This window comes from Hypanus sabinus, chromosome 14, assembly GCF_030144855.1.
Source record: "Hypanus sabinus isolate sHypSab1 chromosome 14, sHypSab1.hap1, whole genome shotgun sequence".
NCBI classification, from domain to species: domain Eukaryota; kingdom Metazoa; phylum Chordata; class Chondrichthyes; order Myliobatiformes; family Dasyatidae; genus Hypanus; species Hypanus sabinus.
Genome location: NC_082719.1, coordinates 11,363,545 through 11,380,385, shown reverse-complemented (window position 1 = coordinate 11,380,385; position 16,841 = coordinate 11,363,545). Strand labels below are relative to the sequence as shown.

The window sequence follows — 16,841 nt, the reverse complement described above, 5'->3', positions numbered from 1 at the left end:
GCAGAGGTGCCAAATGGTCTCCTATGTTGTCAGAAAATATAAGAATAAAGTATTTTCTTGGAGTTCGGTGCTGAGCATCTGGACTGTGATTTCACCATCTAGGCATGCCAACGATCTTGATTGACTGAATGACAGGTAATAGCAGTGGCATGGGTTAGGTGGCAGTGCTGGGATCGCAGGATTTACATCCTCAGGAGCCTATGCCACTTCCCTGAGAGTGGCATCTCTGTCGTCCTTGTTATTGTCAGGAAATGTAGAGGACGCTTGCCCAAAAGCAGAGCAGTGGATATGAGTTAGTGGTGAGTGATAATGAAGAATAGACTGCAAAATAACAAGCCATAAAACACGAGTGAACAGTTACTTAACGCAACAAGGCGATAGGAGCGACTGATTGAGGCAATATAGTTTGGTGAGTTAACAAGGGCTGTGGATGGACTCATGACACTCACGTGCACAGTTTGTGTGCTCACTGACCATTCCAGACCCCAAGGGATGTCCGTCAATGGCCACGATGAGGAAGGGGTGAGAGATGGGCTCAGTAGGGAGTCCAAGCTGCACACACACTGTCTGGCCCAGAAGGTTGCCTGCTGTGCCGGTATCTACCCTGTGCGCTTAGAACTGTCACGGTGTGGAGAAGAACAGGGAGTGTGAGTTGGGTTATGATGCTGGGATGAGGGGGCCACTGGGAGCTTACCAGGTGGAAGGCTCCTCATCTCTGTCTGGTGGTGCCATTTCCCAGATGCAGAGGACATTTGATGCATTGGAAGTAGACACATAAGCTGTTTTTCCTCCAACTGTCGTGCTCTTGGGCCATTAAAGAAGCTCTGTTTAGTTGCCTGGGTTCTGGAGGCGTTCCCGAGGAAGGTCTTGCAGCCTGAAATAGTTCTGGCTGACAACGTCAAGGTCGTGGTATGTGACGATTGTCAACGTGAAGGGCCGGAGTGATATGGCTTTCAAGGTCAGTGGTCGTCTCAGGCAGACAGTTCATCTTTCAAGCACTTCGAGAGGCCTCGATGGTAATGGGTCAGCAGCACTTCTGCATTGCAGCTATAGTCTGCCATGAGGGTATTGAATCCCACAGTGTAATCCAGCACCAAACGAGAACCTTTATGTGGGTGAAGTATCCAATCTGCTGCCTCCCTTCCATGGCATATCTCAGGGGTGAAATCCTCATATCTGTTGCAAGTGGCAGTCTTATTTTCCCAGTGAGTAGTGGCCATGGTCAGCTAGCTAAGAAAGAGATTTCAAAGGCATTCTTGGCTTGGCCCATAAAATACAGAGATAGCTGGAGCTCAAAGTGCAAGTCACACAGGGACGGGCATTTGCGGCATTAGTTTGGAGATCTGTCAAAGCGATTGGGAAGTGGAGTCTGGGGCTGTGAGAGAGGACTAGTGTGGGGTGGTTGTATTGAGATTGAGAGTGGTGAGGAGGTAACAGGTTGCTGCTGCTTCTGGATCATGTTCTAATGTCAATAGGCAAATTCTACTAAGCAAGCAAACACTAGCGGGTCAGTCACTGCTTCTCTCACCTTGTCAGGAAATGTAGAGGAGGCTTAACCCAAAGGCAGTGCTGCGGAGATGACTTAACAGTAAGTGATAACTTTAATTACAAACGGTAAAGTAGTAAAACACAAGGGACCACAAAACAAAGAGAACAGATGCTAAACTTACAGGGAACATGGCAACTGATGGCAAGGAGCAACTGGTTGAGGCTGGCTGGTTCGATGAGTGAACGAGGGCTGTGGGTGAGATCTGGGTTTAAATTGACTAGAGGTAATGAACTGGAAACCAGTGGCAGGTGATTCCTGTTAGCTGGTGGAGACTGGGAGGCGCCTCCCCGTGCAGGCTTGACAGTTACGTCTTGGTGCACAGGTGGCTAAAATGCCAGGACTCAATTGGACACTGGTATCCAGAGCCCTGATGACAGTTGTTCAGGTTTAGCTGCAGGCCACATATATTGAGTGATATATACTGGATGTTCTCTGCATCATGTCTGGCTAAGTGTACGAATGGAATTCTCCACCACTGCGCTCGCTTCTCTTTATACCTGGTTCATGTTGCAGCCAAGTAAAATTTTGGTTAGGTCGTGCTTGGTAAATTGTGTGCAGTTGTGGTTGCCCCATTGTGGGAACCTTTAGAGAGGGTACAGACTCAGTTTACCAGGGTCTTGCCTGGAATCGAGTGTATGAAGTATCAAGGGAAGTCAGACAAACGTTTCCATCGGAGACGAAGGGGAGGCCTGGGAGAAGTTTCAATTAGTTTGCCGTTGCCACCGTGTCCATCAGACAGTGACTGATGGCAAGGAGCAACTGGTTGAGGCTGGCTGGTTCGATGAGCGAACAAGGGCTGTGGGTGAGAGCTGGGTTTAAATTGACTAGAGGTAATGAACTGGAAACCAGTGGCAGGTGATTCCTGTTAGCTGGTGGAGACTGGGAGGTCTTGCATAACCTGTCTTGCATATTGTTCATACAAGTCAATTCATTACAACACCAGGTCAAGTTGGTACAGGGTAAAATGATAGCAGTGCAGAATAAAATGTTTCAGTTACAGAGGAAGTGCAGATAGAGAATAAAGTGCAAGGTCATAATGAGATAGAATGTGAGGCCAAGTGTCCATCTTGTCATACAAGATGTTCAGTAGTCTTTGTAACAGCAGAATAGTAGCTGTCCTTGAGCCAGGTGGTACCTGCTTTAAGGCTTTTGTATCTTCTGCCCACTGGGAGGGAGAGAAGAACAAATGCCTTGGTTGAGTGGGGTCTTTGTTTATACTAGCTACTTTACCTAGGCAGCAGAAAGTGTACACAGAAGGGAGACTGATTTCTGTGATGTCCACAACTTTCTGCAGTTTCCTGTGGTCATGGGCAGAGGAGATGTCATAACGAATGATGATTGCATCTGAACAAGATGCTTTCTGTGGTGCTTTGTTAAAATCTGGTGAGTGAGAGTCGATGGGGATTGCAAACTTTCTTTAGCTTTCTGAGGAAGTCGAGGCACCAGTGAGATGTTAATAGGAAGGTCCATGACTAGTGCTGTTGTTTGTTGACATTATTGGAAAGGTTGTTGACATGATACCTATGTAAGGTTCTGTCTCCTTATTGGTGGTATCGTATGCAAACTTGTAGATGGAGTTCAAGCAGAGTTTGACTGTGGAGTTGTGAGTGCACAGTAGGAGGCTTGTGGAGTACCACTCTTGCAGCTGATCGTTGTTGAGGTATTTCTGCCTAACCTTACTGTTTGTGATCTGTTGGCCAGTGAGTCGAGGATCCAGTTGAAAAATGAAGTGTTAAGTTTGCAGATGAGCTTGCTTGGACTTATACTTTTGAAGGTGGAGCTGTAGTCAATCAACAATAGTCTAATATAAGTGTCTTTACTATTCAAATGCTCCAGAGATGAGTGTACAGCCAGGGACATGGTATCTGTCATAGACCTGTTTCGGCAGAGTATCAAGGTTGTCTGGGAGGCTGTTGGTAGTAACTGGCAGGACTAGCCTCTCAAAATACTTCCTGGTGGTGGATGATGGAGCCTCTGGGTTGTAATAATGAAAGCATATTTCATGTTTTCCTTTGTTATTGGGGTCATAGTGGTAGGACCCTCAGACTGAACCAGGGAGAAGTCAAAGTCGTACCAGGAACACAATCTGGCCAGATGTTTTATAACTTTTTATAATATTATGGCAGGAATAGATAGGGTAGATCATAGAGTCTTAAAGCATGGAAACAACATTGTTAGCCCAACTGTCCATTCAAACCAGTACAATAAGCCAGCATTTTCCCTTAGCCTTCTAAACCTTTCCCAATCGTTGTACCCAGATGCTGTGAGACAGTCAGAATCTTGTTCCCAGGGCATAAGTGTCAAATATTAGAGGACATGCATTTAGGGTGAGAGAGAGGGAGATATTTAAAGGTCATGCACAAGGCACGTTGTTTTTACGCAGATACCTGAAAGAGGCTGCCTGAGGAAGTGGTGGAAGCAAATACAACAATGGGATTGAAAGGGCTTTTAGATAGACACTTGAGTATGCAGGGAAAGAAGGGGCATCAGTCATATGCAGACAGGAGAGAATTAGTTTAATATGACACAGTGTTCAATACAGACTTCATGGGCCAAGGGACTGCTTCTGTACTGTGCACTCTGGTGTTCTTTCGTGTTAGTGCTGTCTTGATTTGTCACTTTGCTTTGAGGACACAACTGAAAGGTGCACAAATCTCTTCAACCAAGAATCCAAGCATCTTTACATGAGATATCTTCACTACCTGGCACTGTACTTGCCCGATGAGCCGTCGCATTATACTGAAATTGCGTCAGAGTGTTGTATTGCTACCATTGCAGGGACTGAGTGAAGTTGTAAAGTTCTGTTCATTGTGCAAATCTGTCACAATATCTTTTCCAAAATTCATAGTGCTAAAGCTATAATATTTTAACTATTAAGTACATTAAGCTCACCATATTGTCACTAACAGTTTCACCCAACCTTTGTTTACCTATACTAACTTTATAACTTTAAGTTTCAATCACGGTACTAACTTCTGTATTATTTTATCCTGAGCTTTAAATCATTAAGTGTGTAACTAAAGTTTATTACATAGACAGGATAATGTGTCTTTTGGGTCACTCTTGCAATGTTACTCTGCCAGGTTGCTAAAAGGAGAAAGAGGCAAGAGCAGAGTGGTGAGAGGGAAAGGGGTGCGTCCATGCATTATTCTCAGCCTGTCAATCACAAGAGATTGGACGATGGGGTGGGGTGGGGGGGGGGTTAACACTCAATGAAGGTGAAGACAAGGTGTTTCAATAGCATCACACTTTTAGTTTCAGCCCTACAATTGGCTACAGTCTCAGTCTAGAAAGTTCCAGTTGAAGGTAATTCTATCTGTTTCATGGGGATAAGGAGAAAGTTGCTCCTGCCAGTTATCTGCTGCTATTAGTGATGAGCATGTGCTACTTTTCCTGCAAGAGGCAATGAAATTTAGTCATCAGTCATGGAGAATATTGATAGGTATATAGTTATTGCTATGTGTGCAGTTTCTGTGAAGTAGATAAGGATTGAAGCAGTACTGTTGTATGAGGCTAGAATAGCTGTTAATGTTGGATATGAGTACTGCTAATGATTATTGATAAGTGAGGGTAGGGACTACATTGCATTGTGCATCTGAAAAATCTTTTTGCTGAACTCGCCTACATCTGTAAGTTTATTGAAAAATTTCCAGCCAACATTAAAACATAAGATGGAGGAGCATAACTAGTCCATTCGGTCCATTGAGTCTGTTCCACTATTCTATCATGGCAGATTGATTATCCCTCCTTACCTTCTCCCCATAATCTTTGCTGCCATGACTGACCAAGGACTTTCCAAGCTCTGCTTTAAATATACCCAAAGACTTGGCCTCCATGTCATCTGTGACAATGAATTCCACAGAGTCATCACCCTCTGGCTAAAGAAGTTCCTCCTCATCTCCATTCTCTATTCTGAGGCTGTGCCCTCTGGTACTTGACTCTTCCACTATTGGAAACATCTTCTCCACATCCACTCTATCTACACCTTTCAATATTCAATTAGTTTAAATGAGATCCAACCACACCCCCCCCCCCACCAGCACATTGTTACAAACTTCAACATGTACAGACCCAGAGGTATCAAACACTTCTCATATTCTTAGATAAGGGGCCCACAACAGCTCACAATATTCCAAGTGTGGTCTGACCAATGCCATAAAAAGCCTTATCAATGTCTTCAGTGATTGGCTCCCGGTATCCACCTCCATCTACTCGCTGAATTTCCTGGCAGACAGCCTGCATGACAGGTACTCGTTACATGACCACCCCTTTTCATTTCCAGTAAGGCCCTATCTGCAGTACTAGAAAAGTACAGTATAGAGACTGCTCAGTCCTTATTTCAATAGACAGTAGACAATAGGTGCAGGAGTAGGCCATTCGACCCTTCGAGCCAGCACCGCCATTCACTGTGATCATGGCTGATCATCCACAATCAGTTCTCCGTTCCTGCCTTCTCCACATATCCCTTGACTCCACATCTTTGACCAAATGCACTTATTGATACATTCACTTCCATTAATTGTGGAAACCAAAACACAATGGAGATCGCCTGTTTAAACTTTAAATGGAATGGTGTGACTGCAATTAACATCAATGACTCCTTTGTCTGTTGTTGCCCTTCCTGCTCCCTGGTTCTATTCATCTTAATTGTGACAATAATTGTAAAAAGCATGTGTCATGTGTTCATTCTGTCAGTCCTGGGTCAACAAGGTGTAGGTTAACCAATTGTTGAATTTCCTCTGTCCATTTTCAGGCACTTATTCCCCATTATATTGTTAAATGCATTTGAGCTGAAGATCACAGCTTATTATCATGAAATGTAGTAGTTTCAAACTGAGCTAATGCAACGATATTTGACCTTGGCTGCCACCTTATCCATTAGAACAAGGCAAGTCATTGTGCCTTTTTGTTGACAGTATCTAGCAGCTATGGGCCACATGAAATACGCACACATGGAAATATAAACGTATCTGTGATTGCGGAGAAAGTGTCCTGACTTTACTTGAAAGGCAGGCAGAGAAGAACAGATAAATGAATATTTGATGTTGCAGGTTTGCCGAGCATAGCAATTAGCCTGCATTACATTTCATCATCGAGGTGACATCTTCAACGCACGGTGGTTGGTGTTTCTGTCTGGGTTTGCTTGCATTTATATAGCCCCCCTCCCCTCCCCGTCCATGCCTCCATCCTGATGGGCTACCCCTTCAGCTGATCTTTGAGTTCTGTTGGCCCCTGTTTCTTTTGACTTTTAGGCATTCGTAGATGGTGTCTATGTTTGTAGATAGGGATATGTTTTGATTATGGAGTGGTCAGAAGAAAACCACACTTCGAAAAATTCTCGTGCCTGCTTTGTGTTTGCCTGTGCCAGAACCCCAGCGCTGCTGCCCTGGTTAAAGTGGTGTCTTTGATCTTCATGTATCTAGATCAGCAACAGTGGATCATGTCTCTGTACCGCCAGATTGTGTTTTTGAGACAAGCTGGTTGGTTTGTCATTGATTTGTCAGTAGTTGATACTGTGAGGTTTGAGCAGTTGAACTATCATTTTCCGAAATATTCTGGGTGTAGGGCAAGGTTGTGCGTGGTTGGGCAAAGTAGCAATTGACTCACGTTCCTGGATGTACTTGTGTGAAGAACATTAGAGGCATCCATCTACCTGAATGGTACACACATGGACCAAGTATTGAACTACCATAACAATCACCCAGTCTGCCACAAGAAAAGCTGCATTCACACCTCATTTAAGACAGCACAAGCACACTGCAACACCTCCAAAGTTCAGGCTAGGAAAGAGAAGCACTTTTTCAAAGTGCTCCAGAGCATCAGTTACCCATGGAATTTCATCAGGTGATGCTTCCTAAGGAGAGAAGTTCTGCAAACCTTACTCAACATGCATTGAAATAGCAACTTGGCTCTACATCAAGAGCATCTGACAAATGGCCAGACAGGACGAAACTCTCAATTCATTTCCAGGAACACAGATTGATGATACAGAGACATAATCCACCGTTGCTGATCTCGATACATGAAGACCAAGGACACCACTTTCACTGGGACACCGTGGAGGTTCTGGCGCAGGCAGACACAAAGCAGGCATGAAATATTTCAGAAATCTGGTTCTCTTCAGATAACTTTATGAATAAACATATCAAAATAGACACCATTACAAAGAACCACACCTAAAAGCCAAAGAAACAGGAGCCAATAGAATTCAAAGATCAATTGACCGTCAGGACGAAGGCAAGTGAACAGTGGCCTGTGTAAACATGAGCACCCACAGAGAGAAACACCAACGACTGCGCACTGAGGGTGACGCCTGGACCAGTGATGAAACGTCTGCAAGCTAATTGCCAAGCTCGGTGAACACTGCAACATCAAACACCTCAACCCGGACTACCAATATATACCACTATCCTAGATAAATTAATATAGCAATCTTTCAGCTGTTCCTGGACCTTTATTGTTAAGCAGGTAACATAAAGTACATATCCTAACTCTAACAGAGATCACTGTTATCCAACTTATTGAACACCAATTGCAGGTCTATACTGATAGAAACTATGCCGTTTCATGTTGACCTTTTGGTTAGATATTATAAGAGAAGGAATGATGCATATAGGGAATGCAGTCAGAGAAGTAAGCGGACTGTAATTTTTCAGTGTATTCTTGTCAAGTAGTATCCTTTACTCAGAGACCTCACTTGGAGAATCTCTGGTTATGTGTAACATTATATAATAATCCCAAACTTCATGAATTTTACATAATTCCATTACAAAAAGCCCACAAAGGAAATTTTGCCCAAAGACTCCTAAGTGAGGATGAACTAATGGTATTTGATGTGTTGTTGTATCTGAGCTGCCCTTCCTGAATGTTACATCTGTTTCACTTTAACTTGCATGAGTATGGTTAACTACTGACTGTGAAGCCTGATAACTGAACTGAATGGAAGCAGCTGTTAGCTGTTAAATTATTACGAGGAGAAATATTTTGCTAGGTTGTCCATTTCAGCTGAATGTTAGATTTTCAATTATAAAGGGAATGCTGTTTCTTGCATTTTGGAACTACCATGTTGAACAAATATAAATTAAAACTGTGCCTTTCTCCAGGCTACGGGAACAATGGGAGCTAAAAGCAGTAATGGGAATTTGGAGATGATGCAGACAGATTTGTTCCTCGGTGCCTGATAGTCTCATTAAAATGCTACATGAGTCAGATCCTTTGTAGAAAGCTGAAATGTGGATTTTCTACAATCTCATGCTCACCTAATAAACTTATTACTCTTCTATCTGGTGTATGATTGAAATGATGTTTAGTCTGGTTGCTCCTGGCAATTCAATACCTTTATCACTTTCTGAAAAAATTAAATGTTTGTCACTTCACACATCAAAACAAAGAAATATATTGTCATACATACTATGTGTATTCTCCATTGCGATTGCCTAAAATCTACAGCTTGTTGATTGTACCTCTTTATTAGAAACTGTCAACCCTGTCCATGAGATTTGTGATTTATGTTAGCTTTGCAAGACCTTAAACATCCATGGGTACAAGTGGAGTTGGATAGATCTTCAGTTTCATTTAACTTCAAGCTTAAAATATATGAACTGAAAACCCAAGTCAAAGCAACAAATCCTTCAAGAGTCACAACCTCCCTTTATTCCTGTAACCATCTTCACATCCTCCACGGAACAGAATACTAATGAATCAGAAAGCACAAAGAAATGTGCCTGTTTATTGGCAATTGTAAATTGTGCTTAGTGTGTGGATGAGTGGTGGAGTGTTGAAGGGATGTGGGATGATTGGGGAGGGAAGTCCATAAGGCCATAAGACATAGGAGCAGATTTAGGTCATTTGGCCCATTAGGTTTGCTCCACCATTTGATCATGACTGATTTATTTTCTGTCTCAACCTCAATCTCCTGCCTTCTCCCTATAACATTTGACACCCTTACTAATCAAGAACCTAACAACCTCCACTTTAAGTACACCCACAGCTGTCTGTAGCAATGAATACCATAGATTTTATTCCAGAGAATCCATAGATTCTCTGGCTAAAGAATTTCCCCCTTACCTCTTCTGGAGGGATATCCTTCTGAGGTGGTGCCCTCTGGTCCTAGGGTCCTAGATTTTTCCACAGTGTGAAACATCCCCTCCATGTTTGTCTAGGTCTTTCAGCTTTCAATAGGTTTCAGTGAGATCCCCTTCTACTTATAAACTCCATTGAGTACAGACCCAAACCCGTCAAAATACTCCTCATACGTTAACCCTTTCACTCCTGGAATTATTCTTGGGAAAATCCTCTGGAATTTATCCAAGGCCATTCTTAGAGGTGTGGCCCAAAAGTACTCACAATACTCCAAATGTGGTCTGACCAATGCCATCTTCTTGGTACTGCCATCAAGGAGGAAGTACAAGAGCCAAAAGATCTATATTCAATGATTTAGGTACAATTTCTACTCCTCTGTCATCAGATTTCTGAATGGTTGGCTAACCCATGAACACTGCCTTATCAATCCTTTCTTTGTACTCTTTATTTATTGTAATTTATAGTTATTTCATGAGGTTGCACTATAATGCTGCTGCAGTTTAACACATCACACATCATATTATACACCTGATTCTGAATACAAATGTTGAAATTTTTGAGAAAAAGCTAAAAATCAATTCATGTCTTTTTTTATATTTTAATGGAAGTGGGAAAGTTGGAAAGATTTGGTATTAATGGAAATACTTTTATCACGAAGATGAAAGATGATGTTCTGTTTCTTTTTTTTCTGAAGAAGAATCAAACAATTTTAGGAAAACAGGTGGTCAAGCTCCATTTGCAAAGCCAGATTATCATTTAAAATAATCCATTCAGCATATTGAAGGAAGAATGCGTTTGTTTAAAATGGCTTATAATTGGTTGTACAAGACCACATGGAATACTGGACCTTTAGTGAAACAGCTTGTCTGTATAACTATTTTGGGCTCTTTTGTATTTTTTTCTGCAGATTAGATCTCTTTGATGGGGATGTGTGGCAGTCATCTCTGGCAGTGGTAGTGGATCTCCCCAGATTTATCGCCGCTTCATTTGAAAATGGCCCGAAGTTCAGCTTCAGGGGAAATTGACCAAGTTTCCACTGAGTGATCACCTGCAGAAACCCAGGAGAGAGTCGCTTCAATTGCTTCAACCTGTCAGCTTTGCAGAAGATAAAGAGTAATTGTTTCTGCAATGGTTACATGAGTTGCCTTGACATACTGGCAGACGTTGTTTGTATTCAGTTCACTGACAACTCATCAAAGGGGAGAGAGGCAGGAAAAGGTGCCCGGATCAAATCATGAATTTTTTTATGAAGTTTCCTCGGCATTTGCGGAGGATGGTATTCTTATTGGCGGCCTTCTGCATGGTGAGTGTTATTATATCAGCTTATTATCTTTATACTGGTTACAAGCAGGAGCTGGAGCTTTCTAAACCAACCCCAGAACAAGACTGCAGAGATCCAAAACTTTTACTGTACAGATCGTTTGAAATGAAGACTGCAAAGCCGATTGACACATCCAGAACGGACCCCATGGTTCTGGTGTTTGTTGAGACACAATATTCACAGCTTGGACAGGAGATTGTGGCAATTTTGGAGTCAAGCCATTTTAAGCACCACACAGAAATTGCCCCTGGCAAAGGGGACCTGCCAGCCCTAACAAATAAGGACAGGGGACGATATGCACTTGTTATATATGAAAATATTTTAAAATATGTGAATATGGACTCATGGAATAGAGAGCTGCTTGATAAATACTGCATGGAGTATAACGTTGGCATTATAGGTTTTCACAAAGCCAATGAAAATAGTTTTCTGAGCTCACAGTTGAAAGGTTTCCCACTGAACCTGCACACCAACCTTGCTTTGAAAGATTGCTGTATCAACCCACGATCTCCATTGCTGCGCATCACCAAAGCTAAAGAAATTGAGAGGGGCCCACTCCCAGGAGAGGACTGGACTGTGTTCCAATTCAATCACTCCACTTACCAGCCTGTGTTACTTGCTAAACCAAGATTGACTGAAAACACTCCTCACCAGATCACTGACGAGGTTCTTCAAGCCACGGTTGTTCAGGACTTGGGGCTGTTAGATGGTATTCAGCGAATCTTGTTTGGGAACAACCTCAACTTTTGGCTGCACAAACTCATTTTCGTGGATGCAATCGCTTTCCTTACAGGGAAGAAATTGTCGCTCTCCCTGGAAAGGTACATTCTTGTGGATATTGATGACATATTTGTGGGAAAAGAAGGAACAAGGATGAATGTCAATGATGTGAAGGTAAGGAAAGCACTTCAATGTATGTAATGGTCTGACTGATTTTCTTTCAAATATTACTTGTTATATGATCTCACTCAGTGTATACTGTACAAAATGATTCTGAAGTGTCAATGCATTAGAATTCTTTCAGAAACCAAAAAGAAACCTCAGAATAGGCTGGTTACCTTTTACTTACTTAAATCCTATTGGTGAACTTTGTTAATCTTGGCAGAAGCAACTTCTGAAGGGTCAATGCCTTACTGCCATTTAAGACACAAAAAAAATTGGTTTTGTTTTCCAGTGGTTCTTTGCCTTTGCTTGATGTGACTGAGAGAGACTTTGACACCTTGCTGAAAACAGAACATATGGCTTTATGCAGTGTAGTTCTCACTTGTAGGAATGTGGAGCTCGTAATGGATTTTCACCAAGTCTGTATTCAGTGGGCTGCCCACTTGCTGGAAAGCCTGACAATTGTTGCTTGGGTTTCAATGTCAACTGCGATGAAGGTGAAAACTTACTTTGTTGGACTGTGTTTTCTGTAAGGTAATCATGTTCAGTAGTTCAGAAGAGTGAAGAAGAGGCTAGGTGTGTATAGATAATAAAAAACTTCAGTTCCCAGTGTGCATTGTGGACAGTTCACTGAGAACAGGAAGTTATGTTGGTGAACAGGTCATACACATGCTCTTGGCAGGCTGAAGAGTCCCAAGTAAAAAGTGGTTGGACAGAAGCCATTCTGTGAATCTGTAAATAAAATGGTTCTATGGTTTTTACCCATGCATGTTTGTTTCTGTTAAAGTATAAACATAACAATGTGGAACCTGATTGCTTAGAAATTCAAAAACATAGCACTATTTTTTGTGCCGTATGATTAAAATTTTACCTGCAGTGTATTCAAATGGGATAAGAACAATTTGTAAGTCGTCTCTAGAACTGTACATGTTCAAATGGGCTGTTAGGATCACAAGTTGCACCTGTGCATCCAGCGTAATTTCTGTTTTGTTTGTAAGAGTCTCTGTGCTACAAGTAAACAGAGGTAGGGCTATAAACAGAGCTTCCCTTAATGGAAGCAATAACTGTTCAATAAACAGTAGTGTCTGGTGCAAAGGCACAACATATGGTGCACAAAATTCCTAAATGCAGACAGCATCACTTCTCCTGTAAAAGGAAAATTAATTCAGACAAACTGTTAAATATTTCCATACATGAAAATATGCGATTGATTAACAATATGCAGTTATAAATTCAGCCAATTGTAAATTTACTCATTCTCTAGGTCTGTTTATTACATGAATTCCCCCTTGCAACTTGTGATTGACATTTTGACACATTACAGAATATCATCAACTCAGTCATAATCACCTCTACTTGAGTACCTCTTAACGCTATCCATCTTTATGCCAGTGCTTTAGCTCACCCTGTACCCCGACTCCTGCTTCCACTCTGAATCAGTGCAGACACCTGCTTTACTGCAACCACTCATGATGTCAGAAAGCTATTTCTTGTTCATATCCAACTCTGATATGAAAGGCATCAGTCTATCTGTCCATCTCCTGACGTACTGCATTTGACTGAAATTAAACATTTTACAGAAATGTATCATTCTTCAGAAGATCTTAAGCACTAGTGCACTTACCTGGCAAAACACCCCACTTAACAGCATTTTTGAGCCCATTCAGCAATTGTATGGACAGGAAAAACCTTACGGGCATTGAACATTTCCCCAGAAGCAGTAGTCTTGACTTCTCTGCCTACAGCAACTTATCCAATCAATAGCTCCTCATTGTTGCCCCGTGAGCTGAGTTTAGAACCATAGAACATTACAGCACAGAAACGGGCCTTTTAGCCCTTCTTGGCTGTGCCAAACCATCTTTCTGCCTAGTCCCACTGACCTGCACCTGGCCCATATCCCTCCATACCCCCCTCATCCATGTACCTGTCCCAAGTTTTTCTTAAATGTTAAAAGTGATCACATATTTACCACTTCATCTGGCAGGTCATTCCACAATCCCACCATTCTCTGTGTGGAGAAGCCCCTCCTAATGTTCCCTTTAAACTTTTCCCCCTTCACCCTTAACCCATGTCCTCTGGTTTTTTTTCTCCCCTAGCCTCAGTGGAAAAAGCCTGTTTGCATTCACTCTGTCTATACCCATCATAATTTTATACACCTCCATCAAATCTCCCCTCATGCTCCAGGGAATAAAATCCTAACCTATTCAACCTTTCTCTGTAACTCAGTTTCTCAAGTCCTGGTAACATCCTTGTAAACCTTCTCTGCACTCTTACATCAGGTTTGTTGTGTCCAACTTGTCTGTGGACCCTAGTAGTGTCACAGCTTCTCCCCCCAGATTCCTGTGATGCTGCCCAAGCAGGTTGCAGCATCTTCGAAATGGTTGTCTTCAAAGTTTGTGAAGTTATTCTGAAATTGTTAAATCACTGTGGTAATTGTATTTCACTGACCTAGGTTAATTTCTTCAGGGACACTTCACTGTATTTCCCGTACAAGAGCTCTGTATTGCTCTTACATTTCACTGCCATCCTTACATGCTGTTCTTCTGACTTGCAGTGAAATAGATTGCCTCTCATGCAAATAGTCAACACTGCAAATCCACCCGTCTCGATCAATGCTCTAAAGATTTTCTTTATGACTTGGAATCTACAGCTATTAATAATATTACCTGCTTTTCTTGAGACCCATTCCCCTGTCTGAAGATATCATGTTCCCATTTCCTGCCATGCTGCTTCTCCACAACCTTTGGCTTTTGAGTTGGTGCTTCAAGTACTTAAGAGTAGACCAAATCAAGAGCTTGTCATGGTCAAACCGTGCAGATGTCATGATCAAGAAAGCTTCCACAGGGGATGAAAGAAGTTTAGTATGACCCCTTTGAACCCCATCAATTTTTATGAATGTACCGTCGAGAGAATCCTATCCAAGTGCATCATGGGTTGGCATGGCAACTGCTCTACGGTGTCCGAAGGAAACTGCATGGGGTTGTAGACACAGCTCAGCTCATTACGAGGCCAGCGTCCTCTCCATGAACTCATGTCTATACTATTTACTACCTCAGTAAAGACCCCTCCCACCCCAAACATTCTCTCTTCTCCTCTCTCCAGTGGGCGGAAAATACAAAAGCCTAAAATACACACCGTCAGGCTCAAGGAAGCTTCTGTCCCACTGGCTGTTCATTGGTAAGAGAAGATGCACTCTTGACTCTCAGTCTTCCTCATTATGTTTTTCCCCTTATTGTCCACGGACACTGCATGCTCTCTGTAGCTGTTGCACCTCATTCTTTATGCAGTTGTTTCACCCTGTGCTACCAAAATGCACTGTGCAATGACTTGATCTGTATGAATAGTATGCAAGACAAGCTTTCACTGTACCTCAGCACGCGTGATCATTATGAACTAGTTCCAATTGCATTTCTTCTTGTGCAACACCAGCAAGTTTCAGCTCAGCCACTGTCTTACATCCTTCTAGGAAGGATTTGCATCTCAACCCAGGCTTCACACTCCTGTCGGATGAACTATAGCCAGGTGCAGTACTGTGCTGTTGACTAATCAGCTGTAATGATGACCAATCAGCTGATTGTTAAGTACATAAAGGCCAAGCACAGCACAAGTGAACAGTGCACTGATAGATAACGTCTCCTTGTATGGGAACAAAACATTTGCAAATGGGTTGCCAAGACCAGAGAACAACCCAACCATATAATAAGACAATTACTCTATTAAAACAATTCTGTTATTTATTCTTAGTAATGCAAGATACAAATGTTAAAGTTTATAGCTCTTCACTATCTAAGCTAAAACTCTATTCACCCCTATGCTCCCCATCTCTCCAACCAGTCACATCCTGCATGCACATGGATAACAAAACATTACACTGTGTTTTATTATGTCCATCTATGGCTGTGGGCTGTAATTTACTAGGTGACTAGATTCATAGGATAACATATCAATCTTGTGATGATGCTCACCACTGCTGAGCTGGAAAATGGTCCCTGGATCTGTCTTTGTTGATGATTTATGGTTTCATTCAGAGTCCGAAGTACCAGAACTCCAATGTGAACCCCAAGAACCCCACGAAGTCTTATGGCTGTGTGAAGTTGCTCTATCTTTTGTTTCAGACAGTTGTGTCTCATTTTTATCTGTTAGAAGTATGGCTTCAGCCAAACAATAATGAATTCTTATTCATTGATCTTATAACCTTGTTGGCTTCGCAGAATATTCTGGAAATTTGGTTAACTTGATATTTTTACATGTTCAAGCAGTCCGAGACTCAAGAACATGGCTAATTACTGCACTTGCTCAACTGTGTCACATCTGATTTCACATAGAAGGTTCCTGTTAATCACAAAAATGCAGTTTGTTTTTTATTGTACATTTGGATCAAACATCCGCATCAAACATCAAAACAAATTTGAGAGTCACAGGGGCAGAAGTGAGTTTAGTTACTATTACTAAGGAGAAGTTGAAAGATCTGAAAGTAATTAAGTCACCTGGTCTACAGTAGAGGGTGCTAAAAGAGGTAGCTGAAGCAATTGTGGAGGCATTAGTAGTGATTTTTCAAGAATCACCAGATTCTGGAATGGTACCAGAGGACAGGAAAACTGCAATGTTACTCCACTCTTTAAAAAGGGAGAAAGGCAGAAGAAAGGAAATTTTTGGCCAGTTAGCCAGAGCTCAGTCGCTGGACTGTGTTCGAGTCAAGGATGAGGTCTCAGGGTTCTTGGAGGCACATGACAAAATAGGCCATAGTCAGCACGGTTTCCTTAAGGGGAAATCTTGCCAGATAAATCTGTTGGAATTCTTTGAGAAAGTAACAGGCAGGATAGACAACTGAGTCAGTGGATGTTGTTTACTTGAATTTCAGATAGACTTTGACAAGGTGCCACACATGAGGCTGCTTAACAAGATAAGAGCCCATGGTATTACAAAAAAACTAACATGTACAGACAATTGGCTGACTGGCAGGAGGCAAAGAGGGGGAATAAAGGAAGCTTTTTCTGATTAGATGCA

At 42.1% G+C, this 16,841-nt stretch overlaps 1 protein-coding gene across 8 annotated transcripts in view; it reads left to right on the top strand.

Annotated features, from left to right (window-relative positions):
• The window catches only part of ndst3 (N-deacetylase/N-sulfotransferase (heparan glucosaminyl) 3), a 595,362-nt gene that overhangs the window by 335,884 nt on the left and 242,637 nt on the right, over positions 1–16,841 (top strand). For all 8 annotated transcript variants that reach the window (XM_059988774.1, XM_059988781.1, XM_059988772.1 and 5 more), the window contains one exon: positions 10,539–11,846. In XM_059988774.1, coding sequence (XP_059844757.1) covers positions 10,866–11,846 — 981 coding nt within the window. In that variant the 5' untranslated portion in view covers positions 10,539–10,865. The remainder of the gene's footprint in view (positions 1–10,538; positions 11,847–16,841) is intronic.